Raw genomic sequence first — 20,384 nt, 5'->3', positions numbered from 1 at the left:
ATTTCCCTTTTGATTTCTTCAGTAACCGCTTGGTTATTTAAAAATGTGTTGTTTCATCTCCATGTGTTTGTGTTTCTTACAGTGTTTTTCTTGTAATTGATATGTAGTCTTATAGCGTTGTGGTCAGAAGAAGTTTCTTGATATGATTTCAATTTTCTTAAATTTACTGAGGTTTGATTTGTGACCCAAGATGTGGTCTATCCTGGAGAATGTTCCTTGTGCACTTGAGAAGAAGGTGTATTCTTCTGCCTTTGGATGGAATGTCCTGAAGATATCAGTGAGATCCATCTCATCTAATGTATCATTTAAGACTTGTGTTTCCTTATTAATTTTCTGTTTTGATGATCTGTCCATTGGTGTGAGTTGGGTGTTAGTCTCCTACTATTATTGTGTTACTGTCAACTTTTTCTTTTATGTTTGTTAGTGTTTGTCTTATGTATTGAGGTGCTCCTATGTTGGATGCATAGATATTTATAATTGTTATATCTTCCTCTTGGATTGATCTCTTGATCATTATGTAGCGTCCTTCCTTATCTCTTCTAATCTTCTTTATTTTAAGGTCTATTTTGTCTGATACAGGGATTGCTACTCCAGCTTTCTTTTGCTTCCCATTTTCATGGAATATATTTTTCCATCCTCTCACTTTCAGTCTATATGTGTCTTGAGGTCTGAAATGGGTTTCTTGTAGACAGCATATATATGGGTCTTGTTTTTTAATCCATTCAGCCAGTCTGTGTCTTTTGCTTGGAACATTTAATCCATTTACATTTAAAGTAATTATCCATATATGTGTTCCTGTTGCCATTTTCTTAATTGTTTGGGGTTGATTTTGTAGATCTTTTTTCTTGTATTTCTTGACTGTGTAAGTCCGTTTAACATTTGTTGTAAAGCTGGTTTGCTGGTACTGAATTCTCTTAACTTTCACTTGTCTGAAAAGCTTTTGATTTCTCCATCAATTTTGAATGAGATCCTTGCTGGGTACAGTAGTCTTGGTTGTAGATTTTTCCCTTTCAGAACTTTAAATGTATCCTGCCATTCCCTTCTGGCCAGCAGTCTGCTGAAAGATCAGCTGTTAAGTGTATGAGGTTTCCCTTGTATGTTACTTGTTGGTTCTCCCTCGCTGCTTTTAATATTCTTTCTTTGTGTTTAGTCTTTATTAGTTTGATTAGTGTCTGTGTGTGTTTCTTCTTGGGTTTATCCTGTGTGAGATTCTTTGTGCCTCTTGGACTTGATTAACTATTTCCTTTTCCATGTTGGGGAAAATTTCAATTATAATCTCTTCAAAAATTTTCCCATAACCTTTCTTTTTCTCTTCTTCTGGGACCCCTATTATTTGAATGTTGGTGTGTTTGATATTGTCCCAGAGGTCTCTGAGAGGATCCTTGGTTCTTTTCATTCTTTTTACTTTATTCTGCTCTTCGGAAGTTATTTCTTCCATTTTATCTTCCTGCTCACTGATTCATTCTTCTGCTTCTGATATTCTGCTATTGATTCCTTCCAGAGTGTTTTTAATCTCAGTAATTGTGTTGTTTGTCTCTGCATGTTTTTTCTTTAATTTTTCTAGGTCTTTGTTAATTGATGCTTTCATTTTCTCCATTTTGCTTTCAAGGTTTTTGATCATCTTTACTATCATTATTCTGAATTCTGTTTCAGGTACTTTGCCTATTTCCTCTTCATTTATTTGGACTTCTGTGTTTCTAGTTTGTTCACTCATTTGTGTAGTATTTATCTGCCTTTTCATTATTATTTTTTTTAACTTATTGTATTTGAGGTCTCCTTTTCCCAGGCTTCAAGGTTGAATTCTTTCTTCCTTTTGGTTTCTGCCCGCTAGAGTTGGTCCAGTGGTTTGTGTAAGTTTCGTATAGGATAAGCTTTGTGTTGAGTTTTTGTTTGTTTTTCTTTCCTCTGATGGGCAAGGCTGAGTGAGGCGGTAATCCTATCCGCTGATGATTGGGTTTGTATTTTTGTTTTATTTGTTGTTTAGATGAGAGGTCCTTCACAGGGTGCTATTGGTGGTTGGGTGATGCTGGGTCTGTATTACAGTGGTTTCCTTTTTGTGAGTTCTCACTTTTTGATACCCCCTTGGGTTAGTTCTCTGATAGTCTAGGGTCTTGGAGTCAGTACTCCCACTCCAAAGGCTCAGGGCTTGGTCTTGGAGCTCATGTAACTGAAGGAATACTTGAACAGGAAGCACACGTGATCTCCAGTGATACTGGTGTCACCACACAACTCCACTCAGGAGTTTGAAAATTCCAAGCCATTTTTGCTTCTGGTCTTTGCCTGAGATGTTACTTCTGAAACCTCCTCCTCTATCCACTTTCTGTCCCGTCCTTGCATTTTGATTTGTTGATGAAGTGTGACAATGGAGAGATTATGGTGCAGGAAGAAGATCGCGGTAGCGAGTGAGTTTTAAAAGCCTTATATGGTACTGATAGTGATGGCAGAAAGGGTTTTTGAACTTTTTTGTAATATAATGTCTAGCTTAACCTCATTTCAAATTTGGTTTAGTATTTTAGCAAGGCTGTTCAGGCTCAAAGATACTTGCCATTTTCCCATTAGTGATTTTTCCCTTTATTTTATAGATTTGCTCATTTTAGATTGAAAGTAAATTTTTTGGAACCATTACTAGGTCTTATTAACCAAAGTGTTCAAGGTAGACTTGTTACATTGAAACCAAAACCAGAGACATAAGTTTCTGTTTTTCCTTACCCTGATGTATTGGTCCCAGTGTTGTCAGAGTATTAATTCTCTCCTGGAAGAGTATAAAAGAAAAGAGAGAGAGAGTGTAACCTAGTGTGAACAGAATGGACTCCAGCTAACCTGCTGTATTTGCATTCCAGATACATGTCTTGGACAGGTTCTTTGACTTTCTGTGCTTCAGTTTCCTCATCATGAAACACAGATAAAGTAGTGTTTTATCACAGGCTTTTTGTGAAGATTAAATGTTTACTATTTGTAAAGAACGTAGGATAGTGCCTGGCACATAGTAAGTGCTATACAAAAGTTAGCTATTAATTACTCCTTAGTTAACTCTGCCTTTTCAGTCCCTTCTGTGTGTATTTAATGACTGAGAAGGAGCTTTTCTTTTGTTGCTGTTGTTGTTTAGTTTTGAGATATAATTAACATACAGTAAGGAAGAACTTGCCCAATGTTTAAGTTCCTCTTAGTTCCCTTAAGAAACATTATAGGAATAAAAACCTCTTAGATGTTTATTTCCTTACTCTTAAATCTAGTTATCAGTCCTAAATGTAGAGAAACTGTCCTGATCTTAGTGGTTGGTGTCTTTTTTAAGCAATGGGTTGTGGTTTATATCTATTAACAATCTCTGTTTCTATTGTCTATAAGGTAGTAAAAGTAAATTTAGATCTTCAGAGTAGACATACAATGACTTCTAACTCTTTCAGAAATACTAAAATAGACATGCAATGCAGGAAACTTCTTTTCATGTCTGTTGATTGTGTATATAATCAGGAAATGGTTAGGAATAAATTACTGATGTGTTGATAATGCTCAGGAGTATAGTTATATTATAGATTATTCTTGGTTTGGGGAGATTAGGTAGGTTGAATGAAAGCATCTTCTAGTTTTTGAAACCAGGAGAAAATAAACCTAAAAAACAAAAAACTGAAGAAAAAAAAAAAAGAATGAAACCAATCTAATGAACATGAGGAAATGGATATTGAGTCTTTCTTCAAATTCCTACATGATTTTTCTACCAGGCTTACAACTTTGGTCTCAAAATATATTTCCCCTACTTCTCCAACCTCCCATTAAAAGTTTATGGGAAAAGTTTTCAAGAATGACTAGTTTTTAAGCTTAGGATCATAAGCCCTAAGTGATTTGGACTTTGATTGTTTAGAATAGAATGATAATATTTTAGAGCTGGAAGAGAATTTAAGAATGTCATGTTGTCCAAAACTGCGAAAATGTGTGGTTAAGGATATTTAGACCTGGTGCTTTGATGCACACAGCAAACGTTTGGACTAATTTGGGACGTTTCCCTCAGTTTTTGACTCATTGAGAGTATTTTTTTTAATACTCTGTACAAATGGTTCTTGTTTTACAGCCTTACAAGAATGTCAGTACTTGATTTAGCAAGTTTACTTAGAAAAGCAGAGTTATTAACCAAGCAAATAGTTAAATCATGTACGTAATTCCAGAAGAAATGTTTTTGCCATGGCAAACCACAGTATGGATATTTTATGGGTTAAACATTTAAAGTATTTTAAGAACAACAGCCCTTCCTACTGTCTTTTTTGCTGAACCTTTTTATAAGGAAAAATTTAGAAAATGTTCTCATATTTAGTTTTTATATCCATGGCTCTTTTCTTCCAGGGCCTTATAACTTCTACTTTATCTCTAAGTCCTTGTGTTTTATTTTAGGATATTCCTTTTGGTTTCCACCACATCCACATGGTCATATATAGTTCTCTTTTTATCATCACAAAGGTTACTGAAGGCTTTTTGTTATCTTTACAAATTTGGCTTATTAGGAACTGGAGTTGGGACTTTGCTATACAGGACCTTTTATAAAATTTTTACCACCAAAAAAACTAAAGGCCCAATCTGCTGACACTCATAATATCCACTTGAATTTATACATCCCTTCTTTTGATGTGAAAATATTAAAATTTTTATTAGAATCAAAATCTAACAGAGTAACAAGCATAACTTAATGTCCAAATAAGTATGATTTAACATACTAATCTGCTTGGGGACATATTAAAAAAGTTTTAAAAAGTGGGAAATTTCTGGGTGAGGAGCTAACTTACTGCAACATTGTTCATAACCACACCCTGGAGAGGAAGCAACCTAAATGTCCCTCAGTAAGGGAATGGATAAAGTAAATTGTTTCATTAATGGAATACTATCTACCAGTTGAAGTGAAGAAAGTAGATCTGTATCAATTTTACTAATTCTCAAAAACATTTTGATGAGTGAGAAAGCAAGCCATAAAGGCATGTATTCAACACTTCACCATTTATGTAAAGTTATAAAGCATATAACATAATGATATATACTTAAAGATGTATATATTTACATAGTAGAAATTTTAAAAATGCATGTGAATGAAATGCACTAGCTTCAGGCCAATAGTTAACTCAGAGGACAGAAAGGAATGGAAGATGAGGCTTTAGTTAAATCTGTAATTTTTTTGTTTATACATTAAAATATTGGAAGCAAATATGGTCATTGTTAACATTTAAAGCTGGGTGATGAGTAAATGGGTGTTTTTATGGTAGTCTCTTAATATTTTTAAAATGTATTTCTTAAAGTAAGTGTATTTTCTTTATATATATTTGTTCTCAGTGCTAAGTATCTGTCCTCATGTACTAACTGGTCCATGCAAGCACTCTCCATCATGTATGCACAAACACATCACCTCACATTCATTCCTTTAACAAGTATTTATTAAGTATTTTTATATAATAGGTTTTTTATATAATAGGTACTGTTGTGGGTGCTCCAGATACAGCAGTGAGCAAAACAAAGCTTCTACCATCATGGAGCTTATTATATTCTAGTGGTGGGAGGCAGATAATAAATAACAAAGTATGCTATATGCCAAATGGTGGTAAGTGCTATGTATGGAGGAAAACAACAGCAACAACAAGAGAGGGGCAATAAGGAGGACCAAGGAAGGGAGAGGGAGACTTGGTATTGCATAAGAAGTGATGAAAGGAGGGCTGTCTAATAAAGTGACGTTTGAGTTGAAGCCTAAAGGAAGTATGTTTTGTGAGTGTATCTGTAATCACCTCTTGTCAATGGTGGCGTCTTCTAAGTTACACATCCATTTCTGGCTTCTCACCTTACCTCCATTTGACTCTACACTTGGATGTCTAATAGATGTTTCCAAACTTACTGTGTCTAAATCTCCTTTACTCTCAGATTTGCTTTACCCGCAGTCTTCTCCATCTCCTTTGGGGACTAGGAATTTGAGACTCTTTTGGAAATAGCTATTATTTAAAAGTGTGGTACCAAACAGATGAGATCCTTTAGAGAAAGTAAAGAAGAGACCACATTTAATGATCAGGAAAAGAGAGGATTCTACAAGGGAGATTGAGGACTGGCCAGAGATGTGGTGGTGAGGGACCAGGAGAGTGTGATGCTTCAAAAGCCAAGAAAGAAAAATGTTTCAGGAAGGGGGTCATTAGTGATATCAAAATCTGTTGAGAGACTGAAAAAGATGAAGACTAAGAATTGACTATTAGAATTGGTATCATTAAAGTTTTTAAGGTGTTCTTTTAAAAAATGGTGGGATTAAAACCTTGTTTGGAATAGATTCATGACAGGATAGGAAATAGGGAAATGGATATGGCGAATTACAACTCTTGAGTTTGGTATAAAGAACTGTGAAAAATCTGGCAATATCTGAAAGGTGCTGTAGAATCAAAAGGAAGGTCTACATCCACATGAGTGGATATTTCTTGTTTTTCATTTCTGTCCAAAGTTTGAACTTGGAATAAAATCTAAAGTGTTGTGGCTCGGTTTTGTTTTAAATAGTTGTTTTCCTCATGTTATTTCTGTTGCAAGGAGAAAATACATTAAATTTTATTTCTGAAAGAAAATTGGGCAATAACTCCAATAAAACGCCAGCAAAATAACCAACTGAAAATAAAAAGAAATCCATCATTACATACTGCAGAAATTAAAGAGATTCTATTAAGTTACTGCCTTTTTAAAGTTTAATGATATTTCTTTTATTTTTTTTCAAATTCAGTGGGGATCAGCAGTATACTTATGTTATAAAAAATCAGTGGCAAAGACTAACACTATATCTTACAAAGCTGGTAAGTATAATTTTTCATGGAATACTTAATATATAATGTATTATGGGACCAATAAGATTAAAGAAAAAAACTGTCTTAAAATGCGTTGTCAGGACTGAGACTATAACACACGTCTTTTGATTGTTTTGTCTTTATCCATACGTTATTGGATGCTTAGTGGAATATTAATTTTAAAAGAAGGTAAGGTTTTTTTTAAAATAATAGGTTTAAGTAAATAATAAGTAGATATCATTCTCTTAAAGTCTTAACTCAGAAAATGTGAGGAAAATATTTATGTTCCTTTTGAATTAGTTTCCTTAATATTTATACAGCTACTGTACTGTGTGAACGTTAGTCATGTCTGACTCTTTTGTGACTCCGTGGACTGTAACCCATCAGGCTTCTCTGTTTGTGGGATTTTTCAGGAGAGAACACTGGAGTGGGTTGCCATTTCCCTCTCTAGGAAATCTTCCTGACCCAGGGATCTAACCTGAATCTCTTGTGTCTCCTACATTGGTAGGCAGATTCTTTACCCCTGGCGCCACCTGGGAAGCCTAATATTTATATTAAATTTAGTCAAGTCTGTAGTTTATATGTAATTATATTTCAAAATAATCAGAAATATTATAAATAATTTATAATTTTATAATGCATAGTTGAAATTTTCAGTTGCCAAAAGCCTCAAAATATCAAGTTATTTACAAGAAAGCAGATTCAGCTTTTCAAAAAATAAAATTTTAAAGTTAGTACTCTAGACTCCTACCTTCTTCTGCCTGTGATTTTCTAGGATCCACAGTTCATTGCTGTTTCTGTAGTTTCTTAAAGGCTATACCATTATTTCATGACTTGAGAAAGTAATGGACAGTTAAGTGTAAATCCTCATGAGATCAACTGGTTGGCTAGCATATAATTTGGAGAAGACCATGGCAACCCATTCTAGTATTCTTGCTTGGAGAATCCCATGGACAGAGGAGCCTGGCAGACTATGGTCAAGGGGTTGCAAAGAGTCAGACATGTTTGAGTGATTTAGCAGCAGCAGCACCAGCATATAACTAGAGAATTTTAGAATTGCCTTGGACCTCAGTATATCTAGTTCATCTCACTTTATAGATGAGAAAACTGGAGACCTCTAGGTACACAACTTGTCCGAAGTCAAACAGCTGTTAGTGGCAGACCAACCACTCATATTCCCAGTTTGTCATTTTATTTTTAACATTGTCTCATGATGGTTTCCACTTTAAGGATTCAAGCTTAGGAAACCTATTACTGTTTCTAGTCCCACAAAATCCAGTAAAAGAGTCTGGTCTTGAGGGTTTGTTAAGTAGAAGATACTTAGACTGCTTTGTCAACTAGTCTGTTTAACATAAAACCATATACCACTTGAAACTCTGTTTTCCTATAATCTGAGATTATTCAGAAGCTGGGCTTAAGTTGATACTGTTTTAAAGACATTGTAAACATGTGACTTCTATTTTTATGTATAATTTTTCTTGTATTTGTGCTAGAAGTCATATATATATATATATAGTCCTATGGAATATCTGTTTTAATGTGTCAAAAAAAAAAAAACAAACCCTGAGGTAAAACTATCAAAAACTAGTAAAGTGAATATGTGCATATTGAAAATTTCCTCCCAAAATAGTATGTTTATATGCTGTAAGGTTGTGTGAACACAAAATGAATTTTTAGGAAAGTGAAAGAAAGTGAAGTCGCTCAGTCGTGTCTGACTCTGCGACCCCATGGACTGTAGCCTACCAGGCTCCTCTGTCCATGGGATGTTCCAGGCAAGAGTACTGAAGTGGGTTGCCATTGCCTTCTCTAGAGAATCTTCCCAACCCAGGGATCGAACCTGGGTCTCCTGCATTGTAGTCAGATGCTTTACCATCTGAGCCACCAGGAAGTCTGGATTTTTTTTTTTAGGAGTGTGTGCATATTTGTGTATGTTTCTTTGTGTGTGCTTAGTTGCTGAGTCATGTCTGACTCTTGGCGACCCCATGGACTGTAGCCCACCAGGCTCCTCTGTCCATGAGATTTTCCAAGGCAAGAAGCTGTAGTCAGTTGCCATTCCCTTCTCCAGGGAATCTTCCCCACCCAGGTCTCCTGCATTGCAGGCAGATTCTTCACTGTCTGAGCTACCAGGGAATAGTCTTTTCCTGTTTGCCTTACTAGCCTTTGTGGATGAAGCTTGATAAATATTAAGTAGTTAATATGACTAGTTTAAGAATTAAAATCCACTTGAATCCTATTAAAGCATTCAGAGTTACTTGGTGAACATATATAGTGTTTTAGTCTTCCAGATGTGTTAAATAATAAAGCATTTTAGCATCATTCAAATTATGAGCTGCTAAATTCAAGAGCTGATGAGCTAATATTTATTATTGTTTTTATAGGTCTAATTTGTAGATACCCTCAAGAAGATTACGAGTCATTCTCACTCCCAGAATCTGTTCCCCTGTTTTGTTTACCAATGGGCGCAACTATTGAATGTTGGCCATCAAATAGCAAATACCCCCTCCCTGTATTTTCTACATTCGTGTTAACTGGAGCCTCAGCTGAAAAGGTACTCTGTGTTTAACAAATGATATCTGCAGTTTTCTTGTACATTTTCAAGTCTTAAGTTTTATATGCAGTAACAATAGAAACAATAACTGGTTAAATTGGATCGATTATATGCACCTCTTTCACATTAAAATAACTGCATCTGGAGACACAGGAAAAGAAAATTTTCAGTCTGTCTCACATATCCAAATGCTTTTCTTGTGGATACAGCCAAAGATTTTTTTCATTATCAAATGATGATCCTGCATTGCTTCATTTTCTGTGTTACAAAAGTTTTAAAGTAATACTAAAGACTTTATTAAATATGCAGTGCTGTTTAGAACCATAGCCTATTATCGTTGAAATGGACTTTGATAATCTTGTAGTGCAATATCTTCATTTTATATATTGGGAAATTGAGGTCTAGAGAAATTTCAGTGAATTGTCTGAAGTTGAAATTTGTATTTCCTTATCTAAAATTCTGTCCTGCTCTCTACTAAATAATTATTAGGTGGGCCAAAAAGTTTGTTTGGATTTTTCAGTAGCATCTTACAGAAAAACCCAAATGAACTTTCTGGCCAACTCATTGTTTTCAGTCATTTTCTTATAGAGAATAGCAACACAATTGCTGTCACTCTTTATGAAAAAACTTAATTAAACATATTGTTTTCCAGTAATAAGGGGACCCAACAGTTGCACTGTGTAGTTCTGTTGTTGTCGTCATCGATGTTTTAATGTACTTCAAGAAAGCAAGAGCAATGTCTCTTCACCACTGTCTCTGGTACCTGGCACCTTGCCTGCCTCATAGGCATATAATGGCTCATAATAGCTCATCCATTAAATATTTAACCAATAATGTGATTTGAGTAAATGATATAAGGCGTATTTATCAAATATATTATCTCTTTTCCAGGTCTATGGTGCTGCTATTCAGTTTTATGAACCATACTCCGAGGAGAATCTCACAGAAAAACAGAGATTTCTTTTGGGTTTAGCATCATCAGCAAATGAGAAGTCTGATAGTTCCAAGACAATTCACACTAATAAATGCATCTGTCTTCTCTCTCACTGGCCTTTTTTTGACGCATTCAGGAAGTTTTTGACTTTTCTATATCGTTATTCCATCTCTGGACCTCACGTCCTTCCAATTGAGAAGTAAGTTAGCAGCCTTCTCGGTTCAAAATTTGGCAGCTCTTTCCACTGTGTATGGTATATTTGGACTGGTAATTGAATGGATTTTATTTGGAAACTAAATTTTTCAAGAGAAAAAAAGATTTGGTTGATTCAGTTATGTAATATTTCTCTTACTATAACTGTGTGTGTGTTTGTATTCAGCTGCTCAGTATGTCTGACTCTTTGCGACCCCATGAAATGTGACCTGCCAGGCTCCTCTGTCATGGGATTCTCCAGGCAAGGATACTGGAGTGGGGCTGCCATTTCCTCCTCCAAGGGATCTTCCCGACCCACATCACTTGCATTGGCAGGCGGGTTCCTTACCACTGAGCCATCTGGAAAGCCCCAATTAGATCTACAGTTTTGTTATTTTAGATAATTTTATTTCTGACAAAATGGCAGAAATGTTTCATTTTTTAATATCTTGTGAAGTTTGGAGATCCTAATTGGAATTTTTTTTTAAAGGTTTTGTGATTCTTATTTTACATATAATCTGGGCTTATTTTATTCCTTACTGTTTTTAGATATCTTAGATATCATTTAGATATCATTTTAGATATACAGAGGCCTGGCGTGCTGCAGTCCATGGGGTCTCAAAGAGTGGGACACGACAGAGCAACTGAACTGAACTTAGATATTTTGGGCTTCCCTGGTGGCTCGGGAAACCTGAGTTCGACCCCTGGGCTGGAAAGATCCCCTGGAGAAGGAAATGGCAACCCATTCCAGTATTCTTGCCTGGGAAATAGCATGGACAGGGGAGCCTGGAGGGCTACAGTGCATGGGGTCGCGAAGAGTTGAGCACTTTCACTTTCACTTTAGATATTTTAGATACCATGCTCTTCTGATGTTTTCTATCCAGATGAAATTATCTCAGTTCTGCGGCCAAGATGATTTGGAAATAGTTTACAAGTAATATAGAAATAAAATAACTCTTTCTTTAAAATGATTGTTTACTATTGTTTCCTTTTTCCTTTTCCATGGTATTCAAAACAAAACCCATCAATCTATCTTTTTATCTGTCTTCATCTGGGGAAAAAGCCCAAAAAATCAGCAATAGAATTTTTAACCTATTGTTAATCGAAAGTATATTATTCTTATTTTAGAAATAGTTAAACTCCTTCATTTTTCTGAAATACTCAATGGTTGCTTCATTTTTAAAATATGAGCAATTGACTAAAAATAAGTGTACTGCAGTACAAGAATTAGCTCCTTTGGTAATGTCCACATAAGGTAGAACTTACAGTGGCTTTTGAGACATTAATGACACAATTATTACTGGATATGAGAGAGTATTAATATGAAAATTTGGGGGCTGGGTTTATTCAGAAGGGACTTAAATGGTACAAATGATTTTGGTTGTTTGTTCACTTGTTTTTGTGGTAGCAGGGATTTCGAAATTATCGGTACACAGAGCTTTTGACTCAACATGAACTTGTGGTGACATGTTGACCTTTATAGCATATGGCATTCTCTTTGGAATCAATTAGGTTTTTGTTTGTTTGTTTTTAAGGCATATTTCTCATTTTATGCATAAAGTTCCTTTTCCATCTCCTCAGAGACCACGGATTCTAGTTCAGGTAAGATTTTCTTGATGTAAGTGCTCTATTGAATGATTATGGACTCTGTCAAAATGTAACCTAAGTATAACAGTTTTATAAGAGGAAAGAAACATCAAATGGAATCAAAAGAGAACCAGATGCTGCTTCATGCTGGAGTTTGGACCCTTATGATTTTATTAACTGCCTCTCAGCCAACATCTAATGTTTCCTCTTAGATAAAGGGTTGTAGACTTGAAGAAATAGACAGCAGTAGACATTTTGAACACATAAAAAGGGACTGCTTTCCTAAGTTTATTCTTGGTATTTAAAACTTTTGCCTTTGGCACTTACTCCCTAAGTTAAATGTATTAGAATAGATGAAAGAAAAAGTTGTGTGTTTTCCTAATTGCAGGAAGAATTGCTCACATCCTTGTGACGGGAAGTTTAAAGTGAACACAAATTATTTTCCCCATCTCTTGTCCCAGTTGACTTTATCTTTCCTTTTTTGTTTATGTTTCTTTTTTGTTTATAATCTTGATATGTAAGTTGTTTTTCTAATCTATTTAAGCATTATTTTTGAAGTGATCTTGAGAGAATATTTCATGTATTATCTCTGTATGTGCCTTATGGTATTTATCATAACCCTTAGTGGACTATCATTCAAAATTAGAAATCATTTATAAATAGATATTTAAGATTTCTGTAAATATGCATAAAATTTAAAATGTAGATTAATTGTATTAATATATTGATACAGATAAAGTGTCTAGAAAAATATCATTTTGATAAGCATTGTAAATAGTCTGCATATCTACATATCATCCCAAGTTCCTTCTTGATATTTAGTGCCAGAATATATATATATATAGCACATTCAGGTTGCATACATAAAAGATTTATCTTATAGCTGAAGTTGGCAAGTTTTTTCTATTGAGGACCAAACAGTAGATATTTCAAACTTTACAGGCTGTGTTGTCTCTCTGAAAACTGCTCAGCTCCGCTTTCACTGCACAAAAGCAGCTCTATGTAACATGTAAACAAATGTGCATGGCTCTATTTTGGTAAGACTTTATTTGTAAAAGCAGGTGGTCTGTGGATTTGCCCTGAGGCCATAGATTAACTAACCCTGGTTTTATGATATTAAATGAACAGTGTATTCTTTCAGTGCAGGTTTGTTAAAATGGCATCAGGGAAATGTTGAGGAACAGAATAAAAGAATATGGTTTAAAGTAAGAAGAATTAGTAGTTAGGGCAGTCATCAGGACAAGTCATCAGGACATATTTTTTAGGATCTTAGTAAGTGATTTAGACGATTCCTATACCTGGTGCATGGGAATATTGAAACTTTATGGGCATCATCTATATATGTGTGTGTGAAATTTTTTTTACTGGAAGGTGGTATTTTAAAGTTAATCTTTATATTTGAAATACTTTATTTCATATTTATTTTCAGTTATCACCACATGATAATCTGATCCTCAGTCAGCCTGTTTCTTCACCTCTTCCACTAAGGCAAGTAAAACTTCATTGTGTTTCTCTAAATGTTTAGTGTAAACTAAAATAGCGTTCAAGTATTTTCTCTCTTTCCTAGGGAAAATTGCAAATGTTGATGGAAATACTTCTCATCTAATTGTTTCTTATTAAATTTCTTTTACTTAAAATTTAGGTTAAAGTTCTTGAAGAACACAGAAAAACTTTTACAATAGTGTTTGGTATTTTGCATATCCACTTAACTGTGATCAAGTGTGTACAACTGTTAATGCATAAATGAGTACATATGTCTATAGTTTATGAAAACGATTGTTTTTTAGCTTTAAATATCCTCTGAAAAATACTCATTTTAAAATTAACCCCCAAATAAAAAGTTACTTATAAATACTAGCCCATGGAATAGAATAATGTATTTCATCACCTTAAAAGTTCAGAGATTATGAAATATGTTTTTTCTAAAGTATCATTTCTTGATATTTAATTAGCCATGTACTTTTTCTAGCAGGGAAGTAGTTACAATATAATTAAGTTATTTGGTGGCACATACCTAAGGGAGAACAGCTGCCATCTTTGACGTTAATTTTGTAAGAATTGCAGATTATTTCATCACCAGGTCTTGGCCCTGGGTGACCAGTGTTTTCTTAACCTTTGTTTGAACTGAGAATAAACTAGAAATACTGAGACTACCAAGAGACTTTTTTTTTGGTAATGACTTTATTGATATATAATTCACATCCCATACAGTTCACCTAGTTAAATTGTACAATTCAATGAATATATTCACAGTGTTCTGCAACTATGACTGTAATCAACTTCAGAACATTGTTGTAGCTCCAAAAAACACCTGTATCTTTTAGCAGTTACCCTCCCTTACCTCTACCATCCCTGCAAATACAAACACACAGACACCCTCCCCAGCCCTAGGCAACTGCTTATCTACTTCTTTCTCTACAGATGTGCCTGTAATGGACACTTTGTATAAATGGAATCATATAACAACATTTTGTGTACGCATTGAATTCTTTACTTGAACATTATCTACATGGCAGATCATTTTATAGAAAAAAACAGATAAATTTTCATTTTCCATATTTAATACAAGGCAGAAGACGCAGATGACTTCAAAACCTCATAAAACTTCATTGTTTTCATAGTGTGTTTCGGATGCAGCGTTTTCCCTACAAAAGAGCAACAGATCAGATCAGATCAGTTGCTCAGTCGTGTCCAACTCTTTGCGACCCCGTGAATCGCAGCACGCCAGGCCTCCCTGTCCATCACCAACTCCTGGAGTTCACTGGGACTCATGTCCATCGAGTCAGCGATGCCATCCAGCCATCTCATCCTCTGTCGTCCCCTTCTCCTCCTGCCCCCAATCCCTCCCAGCATCAGAGTCTTTTCCAGTGAGTCAACTCTTAGCATGAGGTAGCCAAAGAACTGGAGTTTCAGCTTTAGCATCATTCCTTCCAAAGAAATCCCAGGGCTGACCTCCTTCAGAATGGACTGGTTGGATCTCCTTGCAGTCCAAGGGACTCTCAAGAGTCTTCTCCACACCACAGTTCAAAAGCATCAATTCTACGGCACTCAGCCTTCTTCACAGCCCAACTCTCACATCCATACATGACCACAGGAAAAACCATAGCCTTGACTAGACGGACCTTTGTTGGCAAAGGAATGTCTCTGCTTTTGAATATGCTGTCTAGGTTGGTCATAACTTTCCTTCCAAGGAGTAAGCGTCTTTTAATTTCATGGCTGCAGTCACCATCTGTAGTGATTTTGGAGCCCAGAAAAACAAAGTCTGACACTGTTTCCACTGTTTCCCCATCTATTTCCCATGAAGTGGTGGGACCGGATGCCATGATCTTCGTTTTCTGAATGTTGAGCTTTAAGCCAACTTTTTCACTCTCCACTTTCACTTTCATCAAGAGGCTTTTGAGTTCCTCTTCACTTTCTGCCATAAGGGTGGTATCATCTGCATATCTGAGGTTATTGATATTTCTCCCCGCAATCTTGATTCCAGTTTGTGTTTCTTCCAGTCCAGCGTTTCTCATGATGTACTCTGCATAGAAGTTAAATAAACAGGGTGACAATATACAGCCTTGACGAATTCCTTTTCCTATTTGGAACCAGTCTGTTGTTCCATGTCCAGTTCTAACTGTTGCTTCCTGACCTGCATACAAATTTCTCAAGAGGCAGATCAGGTGTTCTGGTATTCCCATCTCTTTCAGAATTTTCCACAGTTTATTGTGATGCACACAGTCAAAGGCTTTGGCATAGTCAATAAAGCAGAAATAGATGTTTTTCTGGAACTCTCTTGCTTTTTCCATGATCCAGCGGATGTTGGCAATTTGACCTCTGGTTCCTCTGCCTTTTCTAAAACCAGCTTGCACATCAGGAAGTTCACGGTTCACATATTGCTGAAGCCTGGCTTGGAGAATTTTGAGCATTACTTTACTAGCGTGTGAGATGAGTGCAATTGTGCAGTAGTTTGAGCATTCTTTGTCATTGCCTTTCTTTGGGATTGGAATGAAAACTGACCTTTTCCAGTCCTGTGGCCACTGCTGAGTTTTCCAAATTTGCTGGCATATTGAGTGCAGCACTTTCACAGCATCATCTTTCAGGATTTGGAATAGCTCAACTGGAATTCCATCACCTCCACTAACTTTGTGTGTAGTGATGCTTTCTAAGGCCCACTTGACTTCACATTCCAGGATGTCTGGCTCTAGGTCAGTGATCACACCATCGTGATTATCTGGGTTGTGAAGATGTTTTTTGTACAGTTCTTCTGTGTGTTCTTGCCATCTCTTCTTAATATCTTCTGCTTCTGTTAAGTCCATACAATTTCTGTCCTTTATCGAGCTCATCTTTGCATGAAATGTTCCTTTGGCATCTCTGATTTTCTTGAAGAGATCCCTAGTCTTTCCCATTCTGTTGTTTTCCTCTATTTCTTTGCATTGATGGCTGAAGAAGGCTTTCTTATCTCTTCTTGCTATTCTTTGGAACTCTGCATTCAGATGTTTATATCTTTCCTTTTCTCCTTTGCTTTTCGCTTCTCTTCTTTTCACAGCTATTTGTAAGGCCTCCCCAGACAGCCATTTTGCTTTTTTGCATTTCTTTTCCATGGGGATGGTCTTGATCCCTGTCTCCTGTACAATGTCACGAACCTCAGTCCGTAGTTCATCAGGCACTCTGTCTATCAGATCTAGGCCCTTAAATCTATTTCTCACTTCCACTGTATAACCATAAGGGATTTGATTTAGGTCATACCTGAATGGTCTAGTGGTTTTCCCGACTTTCTTCAATTTCAGTCTGAATTTGGCAATAAGGAGTTCATGGTCTGAGCTACAGTCAGCTCCTGGTCTTGTTTTTGCTGACTGTATAGAGCTTCTCCATCTTTGGCTGCAAAGAATATAATCAATCTGATTTCAGTGTTGACCATCTGGTGATGTCCATATATAGAGTCTTCTCTTGTGTTGTTGGAAGAGGGTGTTTGTTATGACCAGTGCATTTTCTTAGCAAAACTCTATTAGTCTTTTCCCTGCCTCATTCCGTATTCCAAGGCCAAATTTGCATGTTACTCCAGGTGTTTCTTGACTTCCTACTTTTGCATTCCAGTCCCCTATAATGAAAAGGACATCTTTTTTGGGTGTTAGTTCTATCTTTAAAGTTGAATATATAATGTGAACTGTAACCCTACCCTAATCATAAACTTTTAAAAATTATTTTGTATAATGAGATTTTGGATCTCTATTTTTTAAATTATATCTCTTTGTTTGGATTTACAGTGGTGGCAAGTTTTCAACACTGCTCCAGAATTTAGGCCCTGAAAATGCTGTGACACTCCTGGTGTTTGCAGTAACAGAACATAAAATTCTCATTCATTCCTTACGGCCTTCCGTGCTTACCAGTGTGACAGAAGCATTAGTGTCTGTGAGTATCACGGTTTCTTCTTGGCGATCAGTTTCATTTTAAACTTAATTATTCATAAAATTTAAAGCTATTTCAATGCTTAACTAAAATCCAGAGTGTAATGAATTTTAATTTTCTGACCATTATCACTAATTGTAATTATTTAACAAGTATTAAACTACTTTAGATATAAATATTTAAAAGACAGTTTTCTATGTTGCCAATGAATTATGCTTCAATGTTAAAACAGCTAAATATTCTTTTATCTTTTATCCAAGATGATTTTCCCTTTCCACTGGCCATGCCCCTATGTTCCTCTCTGCCCACTGGCTTTAGCAGATGTCTTGAGTGCACCATGTCCATTCATAGTAGGAATTGATTCAAGATACTTTGATCTCTATGACCCTCCACCAGATGTCAGTTGTGTTGACCTAGATACCAACACCATTTCTCAGTAAGTTTGTTTCAGTGATTCTACATTCTGTGATTTGCAACTTCGTAGGTTTTTTTGTTTTTTGTGTTTTTTTGGTATATTTTGTGATAATAACTAGAATTCTTTTGAGCTATATTTTTTTTTATATTTGGGGTTTTTGCCATCTTTGAATCAGTTCTTACTATACTTTGATGAGATGGATTTAGTGTACTAGAGAAGGTTTTAATCCTCAGATATTTAAATATTTAAGAAATATTATAATCTTATGCCTTAGAAATTTATGTAAGGAATGTAAGGATTTTATAATTTTCTCTCTCTTTTTTGAAATAATATTTAAGTTGTACCTACTGTAACTATATAGCTTTTCTTTAATTCAGTATTTTCTCTTGTGTCCTTTCAGTTTAATCATACTTAAGCTCTTCAGGAAAGAGGAAATTGATGCAATACCACATTGCATCCACAGGACGTACTTAAAATAACTGCGAGTTACCCTGTTAATAAAACCCCAAAGCTAGCTAGTACCTTTTACAGTTTAATTCTTCAAATGTTAAAGTAACATCTCTCTTTTTTGGCCAGTTGTTAAATGTTACATGATATAATGTTTTTAAAAATTGAAATGCAGTGTTGTAAATAAGTGTATACTGTATCTATTATTGTAATAAATTACATTTCCCTTCTTTTTATACTTAATTTGTTAAAATAATTTTTTTCTTATTTTAACTTTCTGTTTTGATCACTAATGAGTTAAAAAAGTCAAAAAAACATTGAGTTGTTTGCACTCATCAGTGGTCTTCCTTCTTGGTTTTATCGCCCTTTCAAACCTATGGGAGGACTAAAACCAGTGAACTAATCACTTTCTACTTTCCTTCATCCTGAATTTCTGAAACCTCAACCTGAAATTTGAAAGAAAACTCCTGAATATGAAATTTGTTGTTTCCTTTCCCCTTCTCTGACTCATAAATACATAAAGAACATGTTATGAATGTCAAGTTTCTGAAGGGAAATTAATATCTAATAATGTACTAGGCATAAAACTGTATGCATAGCCTAAGGTATCTTTTATTATTCTCTGTATTTTGTGAGGTAGTTTTTACTAAGCATTCTGCCAGACAAATAAGAAAACCAAAACTTAAATTTTTAAGTAATTTATCAAAAGGCACATAACTTATACTCACAGGACTGATTTTGAAAACATCATGGTATGACTCCATAACTAGTACTTCGTCCACTAATTATTGGCTAACTAATTCTGTAATAGTAATCTTATAAATGGAACTCACCATGAGTAAAAATGCAAAAGGTTGTCATAGATTCAAACTTAGGTACTAGATAAAGCGCTTCTCCTCAGCTAAGTTTTAGAGTGATGCTATCAAGGGCAAGAGGAGGAAAATTATGTGAGTAAATAGTAGTAGTTCTATGTAATGAAATGATACCAAAATATTGTTCATTGATTTATGCTACAGACATCTCAAGTGTCCTTCCCTCCCACCTTTTTTTTTTTGGCTAGGCACCGGGAATAAAAAAACAAACCAAATACATTCCTTTCTCTTAAATTGCTAATAATCTAGCAAGGGACACACAGTGAATGCTAAGGCACAGTGGGAGTGCTGTGTTTGAAACTTTCAGCAAGAAAATAATGCCAAGTATTTTTACATTGTGTTCTCACTTTAATACAGGGTTCTGTAGTCCTGTTCACATTCTCAATGAAATAAAATCTCACAGCAGGACATCTGCAGTTTGACCCTGCCCTGTCTGTATTTTTTTTCTCATTGTGGAAAGATAGGGTAGATTCCAAGACAATTCTTTGTCAGCTTAAGCTTTCCCATCCACTCGTTTTTTCTTTGTTTAGTTTGTGGAGTTTTATTTGCGCTTTTTGTTCTGTGGGAAATTTAGGGAGCATTAAAAAAAACAACAGTTCAGCATGTTCCATTTAACACCTGCACTGTGTTGTTGAGTTTGGTGGTTAGAACATAAGTGATTTACTTTTGTTCTCCTTTTTCTCTACATTTTTTCAAGTTTCCTAAAATGAGTGTTTATTGCTTTTGAAATAGTAAAAAGTTTTAATAAATAGAGAATGGAATCAACAAAGTTATAGTTAAGTCCAGAAGCTTTACCACGTTTTATCACCATGCTTTTTTCTTTTTATGTTCCATCTATAGTTTAGGGAGCAACTGTGTGGTGATAGTTGTGATAAAGCAGATGACTGGAGTTCATCATAGAAACAAAGATATCAGTCAGATATCTTCTTCTATAGTTATAAAAGTATTTGGGGATGTTATACTTCTTTCAAATAATCTAACATTATAGATTATTTCTTTTCTGAAAGAAACTAAATTTTACTTATTTTTTAGGGAACTAAGAAACTAAATATTGAATATATCAAAGTATTTTGATAAGGTTTATGGATCCTTCGGTGAACTCCAGGAGTTGGTGATGGACAGGGAGGCCTGGCGTGCTGCGATTCATGGGGTCGCAAAGAGTTGGACACAACTGAGCAACTGATCTGATGGATCCTAAGTTCACTGAATGTATTCT

General features: G+C 35.3%; 1 protein-coding gene across 8 annotated transcripts in view; it reads left to right on the top strand.

The window, feature by feature from the left end:
* DENND4A (DENN domain containing 4A) overlaps nucleotides 1–20,384 on the top strand; it is a 122,362-nt gene that overhangs the window by 46,538 nt on the left and 55,440 nt on the right. For all 8 annotated transcript variants that reach the window (XM_070796911.1, XM_070796916.1, XM_070796913.1 and 5 more), the window contains 7 exons: nucleotides 6,722–6,791; nucleotides 9,161–9,330; nucleotides 10,222–10,463; nucleotides 11,992–12,058; nucleotides 13,473–13,531; nucleotides 17,293–17,437; nucleotides 17,695–17,870. In XM_070796911.1, coding sequence (XP_070653012.1) covers nucleotides 6,722–6,791; nucleotides 9,161–9,330; nucleotides 10,222–10,463; nucleotides 11,992–12,058; nucleotides 13,473–13,531; nucleotides 17,293–17,437; nucleotides 17,695–17,870 — 929 coding nt within the window. The remainder of the gene's footprint in view (nucleotides 1–6,721; nucleotides 6,792–9,160; nucleotides 9,331–10,221; nucleotides 10,464–11,991; nucleotides 12,059–13,472; nucleotides 13,532–17,292; nucleotides 17,438–17,694; nucleotides 17,871–20,384) is intronic.

The sequence above is a fragment of the Bos indicus genome, chromosome 10, assembly GCF_029378745.1.
Source record: "Bos indicus isolate NIAB-ARS_2022 breed Sahiwal x Tharparkar chromosome 10, NIAB-ARS_B.indTharparkar_mat_pri_1.0, whole genome shotgun sequence".
NCBI lineage: Eukaryota > Metazoa > Chordata > Mammalia > Artiodactyla > Bovidae > Bos > Bos indicus.
Note: the sequence above shows the minus strand (reverse complement) of the source record. Positions and strands in the feature narration are given on the sequence as shown.